The sequence below is a fragment of the Drosophila sechellia genome, chromosome 3L, assembly GCF_004382195.2.
Source record: "Drosophila sechellia strain sech25 chromosome 3L, ASM438219v1, whole genome shotgun sequence".
Classification (NCBI taxonomy): Eukaryota; Metazoa; Arthropoda; class Insecta; order Diptera; family Drosophilidae; genus Drosophila; species Drosophila sechellia.
This window is the reverse complement of record NC_045951.1, coordinates 19,922,899-19,936,290: the sequence shown is the minus strand read 5'-3', so window position 1 is coordinate 19,936,290 and position 13,392 is coordinate 19,922,899. Positions and strand designations below refer to the sequence as shown.

At 44.6% G+C, this 13,392-nt stretch overlaps 5 protein-coding genes across 10 annotated transcripts; 3 read left to right on the top strand and 2 right to left on the bottom strand.

Moving 5' to 3' along the window:
• Positions 1–4,126: 4,126 nt before the first annotated feature.
• Positions 4,127–5,845, top strand: LOC6616307 (4-hydroxyphenylpyruvate dioxygenase). Its single transcript, XM_002040635.2, has 5 exons — positions 4,127–4,233; positions 4,439–4,465; positions 4,535–4,918; positions 4,977–5,630; positions 5,694–5,845. The coding sequence occupies exons 1-5, from the start codon at positions 4,231–4,233 to the stop codon at positions 5,766–5,768; spliced, it is 1,143 nt and encodes a 380-aa protein (XP_002040671.1). The 5' UTR covers positions 4,127–4,230; the 3' UTR covers positions 5,769–5,845.
• LOC6616306 lies at positions 5,624–7,726 on the bottom strand. Of its 3 annotated transcripts, none has more exons than XM_032718095.1 (4): positions 7,523–7,724; positions 6,880–7,465; positions 6,117–6,744; positions 5,624–6,054 (listed from the first exon to the last, which is right to left on the bottom strand). In XM_032718095.1, exons 1-4 carry the CDS (start codon positions 7,608–7,610, stop codon positions 5,860–5,862), a joined length of 1,497 nt encoding a protein of 498 aa, XP_032573986.1. In that variant the 5' UTR covers positions 7,611–7,724; the 3' UTR covers positions 5,624–5,859. The 3 variants fall into 3 exon arrangements, with proteins under 3 accessions (XP_032573986.1, XP_002040670.1, XP_032573987.1); XM_002040634.2 differs by having other exon boundaries at positions 6,117–6,738; positions 7,523–7,723; XM_032718096.1 differs by lacking the exon at positions 5,624–6,054 and having other exon boundaries at positions 6,587–6,733; positions 7,523–7,726.
• Positions 7,727–7,794: 68 nt separating this feature from the next.
• LOC6616305 (39S ribosomal protein L15, mitochondrial) lies at positions 7,795–8,863 on the top strand. Its single transcript, XM_002040633.2, has 2 exons — positions 7,795–7,982; positions 8,054–8,863. Exons 1-2 carry the CDS (start codon positions 7,878–7,880, stop codon positions 8,807–8,809), a joined length of 861 nt encoding a protein of 286 aa, XP_002040669.1. The 5' UTR covers positions 7,795–7,877; the 3' UTR covers positions 8,810–8,863.
• On the bottom strand, positions 8,810–11,354 carry LOC6616304 (presenilin homolog). 4 transcript variants are annotated; one of them, XM_032718090.1, is made up of 9 exons: positions 11,253–11,354; positions 10,954–11,190; positions 10,647–10,885; positions 10,370–10,579; positions 10,096–10,316; positions 9,937–10,035; positions 9,621–9,878; positions 9,250–9,414; positions 8,810–9,187 (listed from the first exon to the last, which is right to left on the bottom strand). In XM_032718090.1, exons 2-9 carry the CDS (start codon positions 11,116–11,118, stop codon positions 8,919–8,921), a joined length of 1,626 nt encoding a protein of 541 aa, XP_032573981.1. In that variant the 5' UTR covers positions 11,119–11,190; positions 11,253–11,354; the 3' UTR covers positions 8,810–8,918. The 4 variants fall into 4 exon arrangements, with proteins under 4 accessions (XP_032573981.1, XP_032573980.1, XP_032573982.1 ...); XM_032718089.1 differs by having other exon boundaries at positions 10,954–11,193; positions 11,253–11,352; XM_032718091.1 differs by having other exon boundaries at positions 9,720–9,878; positions 10,954–11,193; positions 11,253–11,352.
• Positions 11,355–11,620: 266 nt separating this feature from the next.
• LOC6616303 (lipoyl synthase, mitochondrial) lies at positions 11,621–13,265 on the top strand. Its single transcript, XM_002040631.2, has 5 exons — positions 11,621–11,771; positions 11,831–12,163; positions 12,379–12,535; positions 12,593–12,650; positions 12,706–13,265. The coding sequence occupies exons 1-5, from the start codon at positions 11,712–11,714 to the stop codon at positions 13,238–13,240; spliced, it is 1,143 nt and encodes a 380-aa protein (XP_002040667.2). The 5' UTR covers positions 11,621–11,711; the 3' UTR covers positions 13,241–13,265.
• Positions 13,266–13,392: the final 127 nt, after the last annotated feature.

The following is a 13,392-nucleotide window of genomic DNA, read 5'->3' as shown; positions in this document are numbered from 1 at the left end:
CTTTGCCAATGCTTTGTTCGCTTGATGTGGTTTCAGCTACCGCGGCACTTAAAGCCATAATTCCGCGGTAAATATCTCTCGACCATATCAAAATATCTTTAGATGACAGCACATGAGCTTAAAGAACTAATGCCATCCAGCGCCTGGCTAAGGCAATATCCTTTGGGGGCGAAAGGGGGCGTGGAGGGGGCGAAAGCGTGTCAAGGTGAAAGTGAATCATCCTGCTTACCTCCCCCTGGTAATATTTTTAAGACTTTAATGGGACACATCCCCGCTCGCCAAGTGGCATGCCACACAAAGGGGCGCGACCATATGCCCAGTTAATGGTTAAAGTAACTCTGTCAATGCTTTCCGATTGACTTTTGGCACGCGAGTCGCATTAGATTCGCAAACTTGCATGCAAATATAGTGTCTAGTGGGTGGGATAAGTGGATGATGGAGGTATTCCTTATCAGCTTAAATTGGAATAGAATTGCTAACTGCATTTGTGTTTGTTCTAGCCTATCGTGCAACAACTATGTATCATATAGTTAGCTATAAAAGGATTTAGAGTGTAAATTAGCTCTGACTATACATCATACTTCATTAGTGTAGTACACATCGTTATGGGTTATAGTTTTCATCTTTTATTTTAAAAATAAAGATGATGACTTAGTCTGTTTTATCTCAGTGCAAGAAACAGTGTGCCACTTACTGTTATGTCCTAGAATACTTTGTGCCTGCAGATCAACGGACCTACCTTAAGAAACATCGTATCCGAAGGAAAACATCTGCTTAGAAACCAACATTCATATGTGAAATCTCACCACCCCAAAGGAAATGGCGCGCATGCGTTCTAATGGAGTTTCCTAACCCCTGTAACCCTATCGGCAAAGAAACACCCCGGGAAAGCACTCCTTTAAGGGTAAAGGACGAAGCTAAAGAGAGAGAGAGAGAGCCTGTCCTGCAGGAGAGCACGTTCTCGAAGAACAAAGGGCTTATTCTCAAACAGAAACTCGTTCCCCCAACTTACAGTTTGGCAAGCACTGAACGGGGCAATGGTTTTAGAGTCGCAAGTGATTTTAAGGCTTTACCAAATTTATGATCATTTTCACACTGCACAATCAATCAACAAAATCGCAAAAATAACACATAAGAACTATTTTTGAACCACTAACTAGAGAATGCTTTCAGAGCATAGCAATTCGTATAATTTATGTTGTAACATTTAAACTTTTTTGCCTCGCTTTTCGCCTGTTTGGGGCCAACCATTTGTTGTTGTTGTTTTTTTTTTTTTTAGCATTTTTTCAAACATTAAGATTTTAATCGCTCAGCGAGACGCGCACCAATTTGTCAATATTTGAAAAAAACGTTGAACATGAGTTTTTACAGCACCAGCAAAAAACAAAGTTTGGGGAAAAATGGAATGGAAAATAACGAAAAATGATTTTCGGTTCAGCGGGACAGTTCAAGTACGTTTGACTTTATTTATTTATTTTTGCGGCTGCCGTTTTATTTCTACGAAATTATAGCAATTCATATTAGATAATTTTGGAGCAGTTACACACTTGTGATTTTTCTACTGGTTTTACTGCGACTCGTATTATTTTTGGCTTGTTGTTTGGGCAGCGCAGTAAACGCGACTGAAGGATGGAAAGCGTGACGTCGACCGGCGACAGCTTGCGGCTATGGCAACAACAACAACCACAATAACAAGGACCATAACACAGCACTGAGAAAAAAGTGTGCAGAGTTGCATATAAGAAATATTTCACTTGCTAAGCATTTTAGCCCTTAAAACCATAAAAAGACCATAAGACGAAATGTTAAGTGATATATTTGCATAACTAGTGAGATAAAAATTAAATTGAATAAATTAAATATTAATATATATAGAGGATATTAATAAAGAATACAATATTTATGATCTGAATAAGCAAACAGTACCATTAGCACTTTCAAAGTAAAGTAAAACGTTAAATGAAATAATAGTCACTCCTAATTTCTTTCTGTGCATCCGCGTTGAAGTTACTGACGACAACAATAGAGACCCACATCCTTCTGTCTGGGAATAGTCCTTTTAGAAAGCAACCCCCGTGAGAAACTTTCCCTGCTGGCAATGCCGTCTAGCCGAAAGAGCGTAAGACTCACCGCTCCAGCCGCAGAAAAGAGAGCGGCGGGAGAAGACTGGAAACGTAATATCCTTATAGAGCAACAGGCTACCCACATCAAACCCGAAGCCAACCCGAGCTGAGCAAGGTACCGTTCCCATTTCGCCAAGGACAAAAGTTTGCTCAGCTAATGGCAAATCTGAGCGGTGGGGATTTTTATTGGGATAGGTTCGAGGGAGTGCATCGGGATTCTTTGACTAATGGAACCCAAGGAGTGCCAGGTGTAAAGTAAACAAATAAAAAACCTCGCCAAGGCGATAATGGAATCAATGTTGTGAAAGGACCTGGGAGGATTTGAAATTAGAAAGTTGCCTTAGTTGTGTATTTTCAGATGCAGATTTCCATTATTTTTATTTTGCATGATAATACGCCTATGAATTTAATGGGTTTTTAATACAAGAACTTTTTCAGGCATATGGTTTTATAGCTACAATACCATCTGGAGCAATTTGGCGACATGGGCCACTTCCAACTCCTTCCACTTCTGCCAGGTTGTCGCCTCTGCAGCGCCCTAATAAGCCAATCATAATAAATGTCAAGCATTGATTTGGCTTCTTGCCAATGACCAATCGACCATTTCGTAGTGCGCCGCCCACTCTTTCCCAACCCATCCCCAACCATTCCATCCCCACCTCACCACTTCCATCGGACTGTTAGTTCATCATTAGCAGCTGGGGGAGACTTTGTCTAGGGCTAATCATTAATGCTTAGCTGCCTGAATTGCTCATACGCCATGTGTGCAGGGAAACATAGCATGTGGCAGAGCGGCAAAAACTATTAATTTATGGACTTGTCGCATGTTGCCAAACACCTGACACGAATCGTCAGTCAAAATGATTAAGAGAACTGTCCTATCCCAAAAAAAAACAAGGGGCAGTAAATAACTTGATCAAGCCCAACATAAACTAATTATTTGATACTAGACATAAAAGCCGTTTAACAAATATTATAATATTTATCTAATGCTTAAATCTATATCCATATCATCTATAAGATACGATGTTTATAGTGATGTTGTCTAACCCAAAACTTAAAAATAACGATCACTAAAACGCTCATTCATCTATAAGCCAGATGTTCCTAAATACCTATAAAAATAACAGAACTTGCTTAAATAACTAATCCAGTTCCCAAAACCAGTCTTTCTATATTTAAATACAGCTCAATTATGGGCTTTCGAATATAAAAAATAACCGTCAAGCTAATGATTTGAAATCCTTTTTCAATCCTCTTAGAGCTATTATCCCCGCAATTAAAAGCCGATAAAGGCAATCATCAAATTTTGTGATTTGTGACTAGCGTGTGCCGCTTTATTAAATCGTAACAACAAACAGATTTGTTAACCAGTTTTCGTACATTTGTTTTGAGAACCTTGCAAAGCGGTTCTAATGCAAAACAACTTCAATAACGCCCCATATTATGCACTGTGTAACAATGGCAATAACATTAACAATAACAATCCAGATAGCATTAGCACTCAGTTGGCCCATTGTTGCGTTTTTGGGGGCTCGAAACTGGAATCAAGTTCAGTGCGACTTGGCAACCGATTTTCGAACTCACTAGACTCGCGACTCATGAATATTTAGCTGAATTCTGACATGAGGCGAACTTTTGCATAACGAACACATAGTTATCTGTATCTTCATGTAATGAGCTTGAGGAAGTGAAATTTCGAGCGCAGAACTTGCAAAGCGCCGCTCAGATACGAAGTAAACAGATTGGAGGCCCGACCCGCATTACAAAATTGCAATTCATTCCGCCCGAGATTGCATTAATTAAGAGTTATACACCTGTTCTGGTAAACAAATCTCTGCAGGTTCAGCTTAAGTATGCGATCAATAACCAGCTAGCTAAGGTATTCTGATAATATGGTATTCGAAATAAACAAAATACTAGTTTGGCTTATATTTAAATTAGTACAGGATTTTCACCTGATCCACCTAACTGAGCGCCCTATAAAAAGCCTCCGACTGGCTGAGCTCAGGGCATTATCAATTTGAAGATCGTGTAAGATCGACGGAACCAAGAAAACTATATCGCGTGCGAGGAGAGGATTTGCATAAATTGAGTCTGAGTGATAATGGTAAATGATGGGACATGTGGTGGCGATGGTTATGTAAGAGCCTGTTAGTGCGAATTAAATGGACTTTAAAACAGGATATATGACAAATACTGTCTAATAAAAGTGGATAAACCAATGATAATCATTATAAGGATCCAAATGCAATAGTTATAATCATTTCAAGGTGTTCTAATGACTTCCATTATTTCTTTTTAACTACCAACAGACCAGCTATACTGACAAAGGATCCAAAGTAAGTTCGAAAGCTTATGCTTTTATATTGGATCGTATAATGCTGACCTACTTTCTTCACTACTTTCAGCCTGAAGCCGGCAAATTTCTAAGCTTTGATCACTTGACCTTCTACGTTGGCAACGCCAAGCAGGCGGCCAGCTACTATACCACTCGTCTGGGCTTCGAACCACTTGGCTATCAGGGATTAGAGACCGGGGAGCGACGCTTCGCCAAGCATGCCGTGCGCCAGAACAAGATCGTCTTTGTGTTCGTCTCCGCCTACACGCCGGATGACGAGGAGCATGGACTCCACCTGATGCGCCACGGCGACGGTGTCAAGGATGTAGCCTTCGAAGTGGAGGATTTGAATGCCATTTTTACGCTGGCCGTGTCCCGCGGAGCCGAAGTGGTCCGCGACATCTGGGAGGAGAGCGATGATCAGGGATTCGTGAGATTCGCTACCATCAAGACGGTAAGTCTGTGGACTTGATTCTGGAATATTTAAGGATTAATCCTTAACTTGAATGCAGTACGGCGACACTACCCACACTTTCGTGGAGCGCAATGGTTACGCTGGAGATTTCCTGCCTGGATTCCAGCGGTCGCCCAAGGATGTCCTTCTAAACGGATTGCCCTCCACAAAGCTGAACTTCATTGATCACGTGGTGGGCAACCAGCCGGATCTGCAGATGGAGAGCGTGGCCTCCTGGTACGAGAGGATCCTGCAGTTCCACCGCTTCTGGTCGGTGGACGACTCGCAGATTCACACGGAGTACTCCGCCCTGCGGTCGATCGTGATGGCAAACTACGAGGAGACGGTAAAGATGCCGATCAATGAGCCAGCCAATGGAAAAAAGAAGTCGCAGATCCAGGAGTACGTGGATTACTACGGCGGAGGTGGTGTCCAGCACATTGCTCTCAACACGGATGACATTATCGAGGCGGTGAGCAACCTGAAGGCTCGAGGAACCGAGTTCCTGACCATTCCATCCTCGTACTACGAGATCCTTCAGGAGCAGCTTTCGCACAGCCGCACCAAGATCAAGGAGGACATGGAGGTCCTGAAGAAGTTGAACATTTTGATTGACTTCGACGAGAACGGATATCTGCTGCAGATCTTCACGAAGAACTGCCAGGACAGACCAACCCTCTTCCTGGAAGTTATCCAACGCTACAATCATAATGTAAGATTTATTGCTTAACCTACTATTGCCAAGAACAAGTAATTCATATAATAACTATTTCAGGGATTTGGCGCTGGCAACTTTAAGTCCTTGTTCACGGCCATTGAAATTGAACAAGCCAAGCGAGGAAACTTGTAAATCAATTGTGATCGAATAGAGATTTAACAAAATCAAAAATAAATGAAATGGTCTAAACTGAATAACTATTGGTAAAATGATTGCCTAAGTGTCATTTGTTTAATCTCTGGTCCCAAAACCGGGTGTCTATCAAAACCTCGTTGCGTGGATCGCCTTCTGCGAAGGACACCATGTGTGGATTCCAGAATCCCGGCGGAGTTGAACTGCGAGCGTCTTCATGCCGGCACTTGGCCAAATAATCTTTGATCTTCGCGTCTGTCAGATTTGAGCCCATAAAATTGATGAACTAAGTGGATCGAATTTAAAATAAATATTATTTGGTGGATGGTCGAGAAAAATTGTACACACCTTTTCGCACTCAACGCATTCGATGTTGAAACGTTCTTTGACCGTCAACAAAGGTTCCTCCTTGATCAAAAGCGGTCGCGGAAACTCCTCCTCCGAATGCCTGCTATCCTCTTCCTTGATATCCATAAGATACTTTTCAATATCCTCGGGCAGTTTTGTTGATTCGTTGCCTAAATCGGTTTCTGGCTGGGATATAGGTTCCATTTTCACGGCTTTGCTAATTGGAATGACGCTCTCCACTTTTGGGGCATTTGGTAGGGTCTGCTTCTGCTGGTTAATCATAACCTTCTCGTACTGTCTTAAAGCACTCGAGCACGTGTCGTCATCGTCCTTCAGAATTTCGGCCAGAACATCCATGGTGCCCAGTTTGCTCACATCTTCGAGTGTATCATTCACAAAGATTATATCCTGGGTCGCAGGCGTCAATAAAACTACACTATCCGAGATGTTGCTGATCTTTAAGCCTGGCGGCGTGTTCGGTGGGGGCAATATCTGATGTTCCGAGCTGTCCAATTTAAACTCGTCCATATCCAACTGAAAACTTGGCTCTATGGACTTGACTGTGCTATTGCTGGTGATGGTAAGCGAGACGTCTGCGTTTGAAACGCTCGTGTTGTCTGTTCTGCAACTTTGGCTTTTAGTATTAAAAAGAAAAGCAACTGAAAGTGTCACAGCAATCTTAAGATGGGAAATTCGATCCTCAGGCAATATAATTTAAAAATATTTCTGTGACACTTTTGGAATAATTCGTACGGATAATTACCTCTGCAATAAAGATCTCTGCGGTCTAGATCTCTTCAGACTGGTGCTCAAATTGGGACTCTCCTCTATGACTTCCTTTTCACTGGTGCTCGTCTTATTTGCTTCGAATTTTAGGCGAGTCTGCTTCAAATGCAAGCTGTTGTTTTTGTGCGTGAGTGATAGCTTTGTAAGGACTCCCTGATTCTTGGGTGTCTTGCGGGTCCAACTATTTCCCACCGCGGAAACATTGCTTGGCTGCACATTCTCCAGATCCCGCATGTCCGTCTTCCGACTTGGCAATCGCAGTTTGCGCGGGCTGCGGGCAGTGGTCTCCGTTTCGGTAATGCTCTCGTCCTCCTCCACTTCCTGCTCCTCGTCGGAGAGATCTATGTTGCTGATGGCTATGTTCATGTTCAGGGAGTTTTGGCTTTGTGGCTGCGGCGATATGTCATCCTTGATCTTCGTGGGCAACAGCTTCCTGCGCTTCTCCGCCTGGACCAAGGATGACTGCCGCTCCTTCAGCAAGTCCAAGGCCTTGTGTAGCTTTTCATTGTGGATCTTTAGCTGTTCTATGGTTCTGGCACTTTCCTCTGAGTCTCGTTGCATCACTTTAAGTAGTGGAACATGTTAAACAAATTGAGTAAATGTTATAATTCTTGGCTTACTTAAGGCGTGCTCTTTGATTGTGTCCAAAGCGGCTATAAGGCACTTCACGCTCCGCTCCTTGTGACCGCGACATTTTCCACACGTCATCTCTTTACAACTTAATAAAATTTAACTATTTCAATTAAGAGATTTATGTATAAATTAATTTTATTTGATAAAGTTTTTGTTTGTTTTTGCGCGTCGGCAGAGCAGTGTGGCCGCATCTAAGCTGACTTAAAAATTGGTATATTTTATGAACCGGTTGGTATTTGTTAGCCGACCAACTGCGGTCTTACTTACTTAGTTACTCTCGTGTAAATTTTATTTTTCACACGATAAACATTATTTTATTAAATAAATTAAGTTAACTACGCTATGGCACACCTGCGGGAGACCTCAGACAAGGCGCTGAAGCTGTTGCGTACTTTACCGCGCGTTCAAATCGGCAATCTGCGACCAAATCCAAACTCAAAACAGAATGTGAGTGGTTGAATAACAGCATGCAGTCGTCAATAAACTATTAACAAATATATTGTTTATTATTTTGACAGGACAAGCGAGGCAGGGCACAACACGGAGGAGATAAGCATGGTGCGGGCAACAAGGGATCCGGACAGCGGCAGAACTTCATGCGGTTGGGCTATGAAACGGGCAATCAGCCCTTCTACTTGAGATTCCCGTACGAGCCTTACTACAAGGGACACCACCTGAAGCGCCAGTACCCGCCCATTTCGCTGCTCCAACTACAGGTGCTCATCGACACGAACCGGATAGACATCAGCCAGCCCATCGACATCAGCACGCTGTGTAACTCTGGCCTCCTGAAGCTCAAGCCCGCAGAAATGGAGTACGGATTCCAGCTGACGGACGAAGGACTGGACAATTTCCAGGCCAAGATCAACATTGAGGTGCAGCATGCCAGCGAGGCGGTCATAGCGGCCATAGAGAAGAACGGCGGTGTAATCCGTACGGCCTATTACGATCCACGCAGCCTTCACATGCTGGCCAATCCGAAGAAGTGGTTCGAAAAGGGAGTGCCTATTCCTAGCCGCATGCTGCCTCCCCAGGATGCAGTGGACTACTATACGGATCCCAAGAATCGCGGCTACCTGGCCAATCCCGAGGCGATCAGCCAGGACCGCCTGGTGCTGGCCCAGAAGTACGGCTATCAGCTGCCCAAAATTGAGGAAGATTCCGCCTACGAGATGCTTACCACTGCGAAGGATCCGAGGCAAGTATTCTATGGCCTGGAACCCGGCTGGCTAATCAACATAGTGGACAAAACGATCATTAAGCGCAAGCAATAATTAGTCGAGTTTGTTACTATGCATTTTGTTAAATAAAGAATTGGATTACAAAAAGCTTTGTTAGACTATGATACTGTAAGACATTTGATGTGTCCTTGTCTTTTCAAGTTTATATAAACACCTGCTTGGCCGATAGATCCTCCATGAACGGCTTGACCACCGCACTGGTGGCGAAGCAAAATATCAATCCGAACGTTATTGAGATGGGCAGGGCGGGTAGCGCCTTGCGCCAAATGGCCAGCAGCAGAAGAGTGAGGCAGAGTCCAATGAGAATGGCCACAAAGCAAGCGATTGTGGTCGTCCAGTCGCCGTAGCTAGATGCCTTGCCCACTAATACCGAGTAGAAGATGAAGTCGCCGAGGCCAAGCTTAATGCCACCTACATGAAAACGTTTATCAGTAAATGGTTTACACACTTATATATGTATATAGTATACTTACGTTCTTCTTGCCCATCCGGATGATTCTGATCCGGAGCTGTTACTGTCCTATACTCGTTGGAGCGCTGGGCGTTTCCGCTCTGAGTACTTTGAACTTCAATCTGGCGACGAGCCACACGTTCGCTCAGGTTAGCTGACCACTCTTGTGTGAATCCCGCAGCCTCAGCTAGAAGTGAGAAACCAATAAGTGTTAGAGGTTTAATCTAGCAATGGACTCTCAAATAGACTACTAGCAGCGCTTATACCATTTGCCCAACATAACTAAACAAGACAATAAATACGTGAGATTACAAAAACAGACCAAATGCCAAATAAGCCATATACACATTTGAGAAAAGTTGATAAATCATAAAAAATATAATGCATATGTACCGTTTCCGCGCAAATTGCTTTTAAAAGTCACAAGTGGCATACCTTCAGTTGCCAGTACACTGCCGTCATCCCGCTGATTCTGTCGAGGATGGGAGTTACCTGTGCGTTGGCCACTAGCCGCGGCTGCCTCTGGTGAAGCCAGCGAGTTCTGCGTGGCCCTCGTGGTTGTGGTGGAGTTGCTGGACGACGGCGAGGAGGAAGCCGTGGCCTGCGATTGCTGCGGCGTAACAGTGTTTACAAGTGCGTAGACGACAGTTGCTGAAAAGTAATATATACTTTAACTTCAAGAGTGTGTAAGCAGGTTAATGATTATTACATGAGTAAATCAGAGCGGGGAAGATTTGCTCATTTCGCTCCTGAGCCGTTTCCACCAGAATGCGCAGGGGTCCTCTAGGCGAAAGGACAGCAATGAGATCTATTAGAAAGAAGAATTTAGTTTTAAAGCAATCGTGGTCTTAAGAAGGATGAAACTTACCCCAAATAGAAATGGCAGCCAATACAGCCCAGGCAGTCCATTCAGGCAGGTATTTAATGAACACCAAGGCCATCAAGGCTGCCACGAAAATAAGATATCCTTGCTGCAACCGCAGAGGGCCCTGCCAATGGATGGACATCATTCCGACCACTCCAAAGTTCCACATAATCAGCAGTGCAGTAGGGTAGTCCATAGGTATGTTATAGGCGCGAAGAAGCTCTCTGAATTAGGCAAACTATTAATGGAACATCAATCGAAAGAGACTTTAGCTTACTCCAAATATAAGTACGTAAAAATGAACAACAACATGAAGGAGGAGAGAATCAGCCAGCCGTGAATGATGCGATAGCAACGCTTCTTGTACAAAACAATCAGCAAAAAGGTCATCACCACCACCACGCTCATCAGGATCAGGGAGTTCGCCAAGGCACTCCAGAACTTAACACTAGGCTCGGGCGATTGTTCATGGAAAGGTGTGTAGAGGCTGGAAAAAGACGAAACACTTATTCACGACCGATACTGCAGATAAGTTGAATTCTGGTAAACCTTACAGATAGACATCCGTGCTGTTGTAGAAGCTGATGGAGTTGATGGTGGCCACCACTACCAGCATGCAAAGGGAGACGGGCACGAATAACTTGATCACATGCTGGGCGCCGTATTTCAGGCCCTGCTCCTCCTCCATTTCATTTGTGGGCGGACCACCACTGCCGCCTCCTCCTCCGGTCAGTCTTGAAGGGCGCGATCCACCGGGTTCCCGCATCACCACATTGGGCACAGCAAGTATGGCCTGAGAGGAAAGGGGATTCCATAGTTGAATGTTGTAAGCAACAAAGTTTCCATTTGGTATATACGCACTGCATCCGGTTGATCCTGATTGCTGGAGCCGTAGTTGTTTCGCTGCTGTTGCCGCCTTGGAGGTCGCTCCAAACGCTCCGCCGCGCCGATCTGGCTGCCCACATTGGCGTCGTCCTCAGAGGAGAGCCCGGAGGAGCACGAAGCCTGGAGATTGACAGCAGCCATCAGTGGTGTGCGTTCGTTCGCCTCCGTAGCGCTGGACGCCTCCCCCTGCGAAGCCGTTGTTGTGTGATGGGACTTCTTGGGGAGCACCACCGGTTAGGAACGGGCTTGACACTAGCAGGAGCTGGAGTACTCACAGTTAGGGAAACCAAAGGAATGTAGCTGGTAAAAACTTTCTTTTGTTTTAAAGCGACTCATAAACTAGTGATGGCAGTACGCTCGTCCGGCTCAGCTATCGATTTTCGATTAATTTGCGCAGGGATTAATATATTTCAGGTACAATTATTTTTAGGGTTAGCTTTTAAATTACTTATATATGCACAAATTATATGCACACAAATTAAGAGAGACACTTGGTCATCTCATAATTATTGATGACCCCTTTCTAACTCTTTAAGCGCCACCCTTGATAAAAATACTGCTAGGGCTATATTTCTTCCAACTAAATACCAAAAACGCACTTCTTATAGAAACAGCTGTTCACCACAAAAAGTGCCCATGAAAACAGCAAGTGACAAACGGTCCCACTAAATATTTCATAAGTTTCGACAAGCAAAATAAATCGTTTATAATTGATTAATTGTAAAACAATTCATATGTATGTCATGTTGCGAGCTTTAAAAACTCACGTGGAGGCCCCCATCGTAGTTGCCACAGTAAGCAAACGCTTAAAAACTACATATAAAAACAACTTATTTTGATTGAATAATAACAGCGTGCGGCATCAACAAATGCGGAAAAGCTTGAGGAGATTCGCGAACGTCTGGCAAAGGGTCCGAATTTCCAGGACTTTGTGCAGAATCCGGATAACACCAGAAGCGAGTGGGAACAGTACGATGGAAAGCTACGCCGCGAAAAGGGCGAGGAGCAGCGACTGCGACTGCCGCCGTGGTTGAAGACCACCATTCCCGTGGGCAAGAACTACGCCAAGATCAAGGCCCAGATGCGCGAGCTCAAGCTGTCCACCGTCTGCGAGGAGGCCCGTTGTCCCAACATCGGCGAGTGCTGGGGCGGCGGCGAGCATGGCACCCAGACAGCCACGATTATGGTGAGGGACCCCCCATGGTGACCTTTGCTGATAACCGAACATGCTCAGATAGTCTGGACAGAATTTTCCACACTTTTAGGCGTCTTTTTACAACCATACAAGGGTTTGACTTATGAAAGTCGCTTTGACTACAATTCGTTTTAAAGCAATGAGACAAAGAATGACGAACCATGACTTGTTAACTACACATTTTCACAATACATATTTTTCCCTAGCTTATGGGCGACACTTGCACCAGAGGCTGTCGGTTTTGTTCGGTGAAGACGGCACGCAAACCTCCACCGCTGGATGTAAACGAACCCGTGAACACAGCCACGGCAATTGCCTCCTGGGGATTGGATTACATTGTTCTGACTTCAGTTGATCGCGATGGTAAGTGCTGAATTGGTTTTTGACTCACCGGCGCTTAAAATGCTTATTCTACCATAGATTTGCCAGACGGCGGTTCGAAGCACATTGCCGAAACTGTTCGCGAAATTAAGGCGCGGTAAGACGAATTAATTATTAAAGTTGTTCGTACTCAATCAATACTTTATGTCCAGCAACTCGAACATCTTTGTGGAGTGCCTGGTACCTGATTTCCGAGGAAATCTGGAGTGTGTGGAGACGATCGCCAATAGCGGGCTGGATGTTTATGCGCACAACATTGAGACGGTTGAGAAGCTTACGCCCTATGTGCGAGACAGGCGCGCCCACTACCGCCAGACCCTGCAAGTGCTAACCGAAGCGAAGAGATTCAATCCCAATCTCATCACCAAGAGTTCCATCATGCTGGGACTTGGCGAGACCGACGAGGAGATCGAAAACACCTTGAAGGATCTGCGGGAGGCCGGCGTCGATTGCGTGACTCTGGGTCAGTACATGCAGCCCACGAATAAACACCTCAAGGTCATCGAGTACGTCACGCCCGAGAAGTTCAAGCACTGGGAAGAGCGCGGCAACGAACTGGGTTTCCTGTACACAGCCAGTGGACCGCTGGTGCGCAGCTCCTACAAAGCCGGCGAGTTCTTCATCACGAGTATATTGGAAAATCGCAAGAAGAGGCAAAACGCCACTGAAGTTCCCAAGGAGCAGTAAGATTGCTAAGCCTTTCTAAGTCGATCATGGATAGCTTTAGTTCAGCCTTTTATTCGCTACGCCCGCGCATGTTGTGCAATGTATATATTAGACGACAAACTTACTGTTTTGAAATAAAATCGAATAGTTTTTAGCTTTAGATGAAGTAATTT

Excerpts from the sequence above, each read along its gene's own strand:
- LOC6616305 (XM_002040633.2), top strand. The coding sequence starts at position 7,878 with ATGGCACACCTGCGGGAGACCTCAGACAAGGCGCTGAAGCTGTTGCGT. Across the intron at positions 7,983-8,053 it reads ATCCAAACTCAAAACAGAAT|GACAAGCGAGGCAGGGCACA; the intron begins GTGAGTGGTTGA and ends TTATTTTGACAG.
- LOC6616307 (XM_002040635.2), top strand. Across the intron at positions 4,919-4,976 it reads GATTCGCTACCATCAAGACG|TACGGCGACACTACCCACAC; the intron begins GTAAGTCTGTGG and ends ACTTGAATGCAG. Across the intron at positions 5,631-5,693 it reads TCCAACGCTACAATCATAAT|GGATTTGGCGCTGGCAACTT; the intron begins GTAAGATTTATT and ends TAACTATTTCAG.
- LOC6616304 (XM_032718090.1), bottom strand. The coding sequence starts at position 11,118 with ATGGCTGCTGTCAATCTCCAGGCTTCGTGCTCCTCCGGGCTCTCCTCT. Across the intron at positions 10,036-10,095 it reads GGCTGCCATTTCTATTTGGG|ATCTCATTGCTGTCCTTTCG; the intron begins GTAAGTTTCATC and ends TCTTTCTAATAG. Across the intron at positions 9,415-9,620 it reads AAGCAATTTGCGCGGAAACG|CTGAGGCTGCGGGATTCACA; the intron begins GTACATATGCAT and ends TCTCACTTCTAG.
- LOC6616303 (XM_002040631.2), top strand. The coding sequence starts at position 11,712 with ATGTATGTCATGTTGCGAGCTTTAAAAACTCACGTGGAGGCCCCCATC. Across the intron at positions 12,536-12,592 it reads GACTTCAGTTGATCGCGATG|ATTTGCCAGACGGCGGTTCG; the intron begins GTAAGTGCTGAA and ends ATTCTACCATAG. Across the intron at positions 12,651-12,705 it reads GTTCGCGAAATTAAGGCGCG|CAACTCGAACATCTTTGTGG; the intron begins GTAAGACGAATT and ends CTTTATGTCCAG.
- LOC6616306 (XM_032718095.1), bottom strand. The coding sequence starts at position 7,610 with ATGACGTGTGGAAAATGTCGCGGTCACAAGGAGCGGAGCGTGAAGTGC. Across the intron at positions 7,466-7,522 it reads AATCAAAGAGCACGCCTTAA|TGATGCAACGAGACTCAGAG; the intron begins GTAAGCCAAGAA and ends CACTACTTAAAG. Across the intron at positions 6,055-6,116 it reads AATGCGTTGAGTGCGAAAAG|TTCATCAATTTTATGGGCTC; the intron begins GTGTGTACAATT and ends CGATCCACTTAG.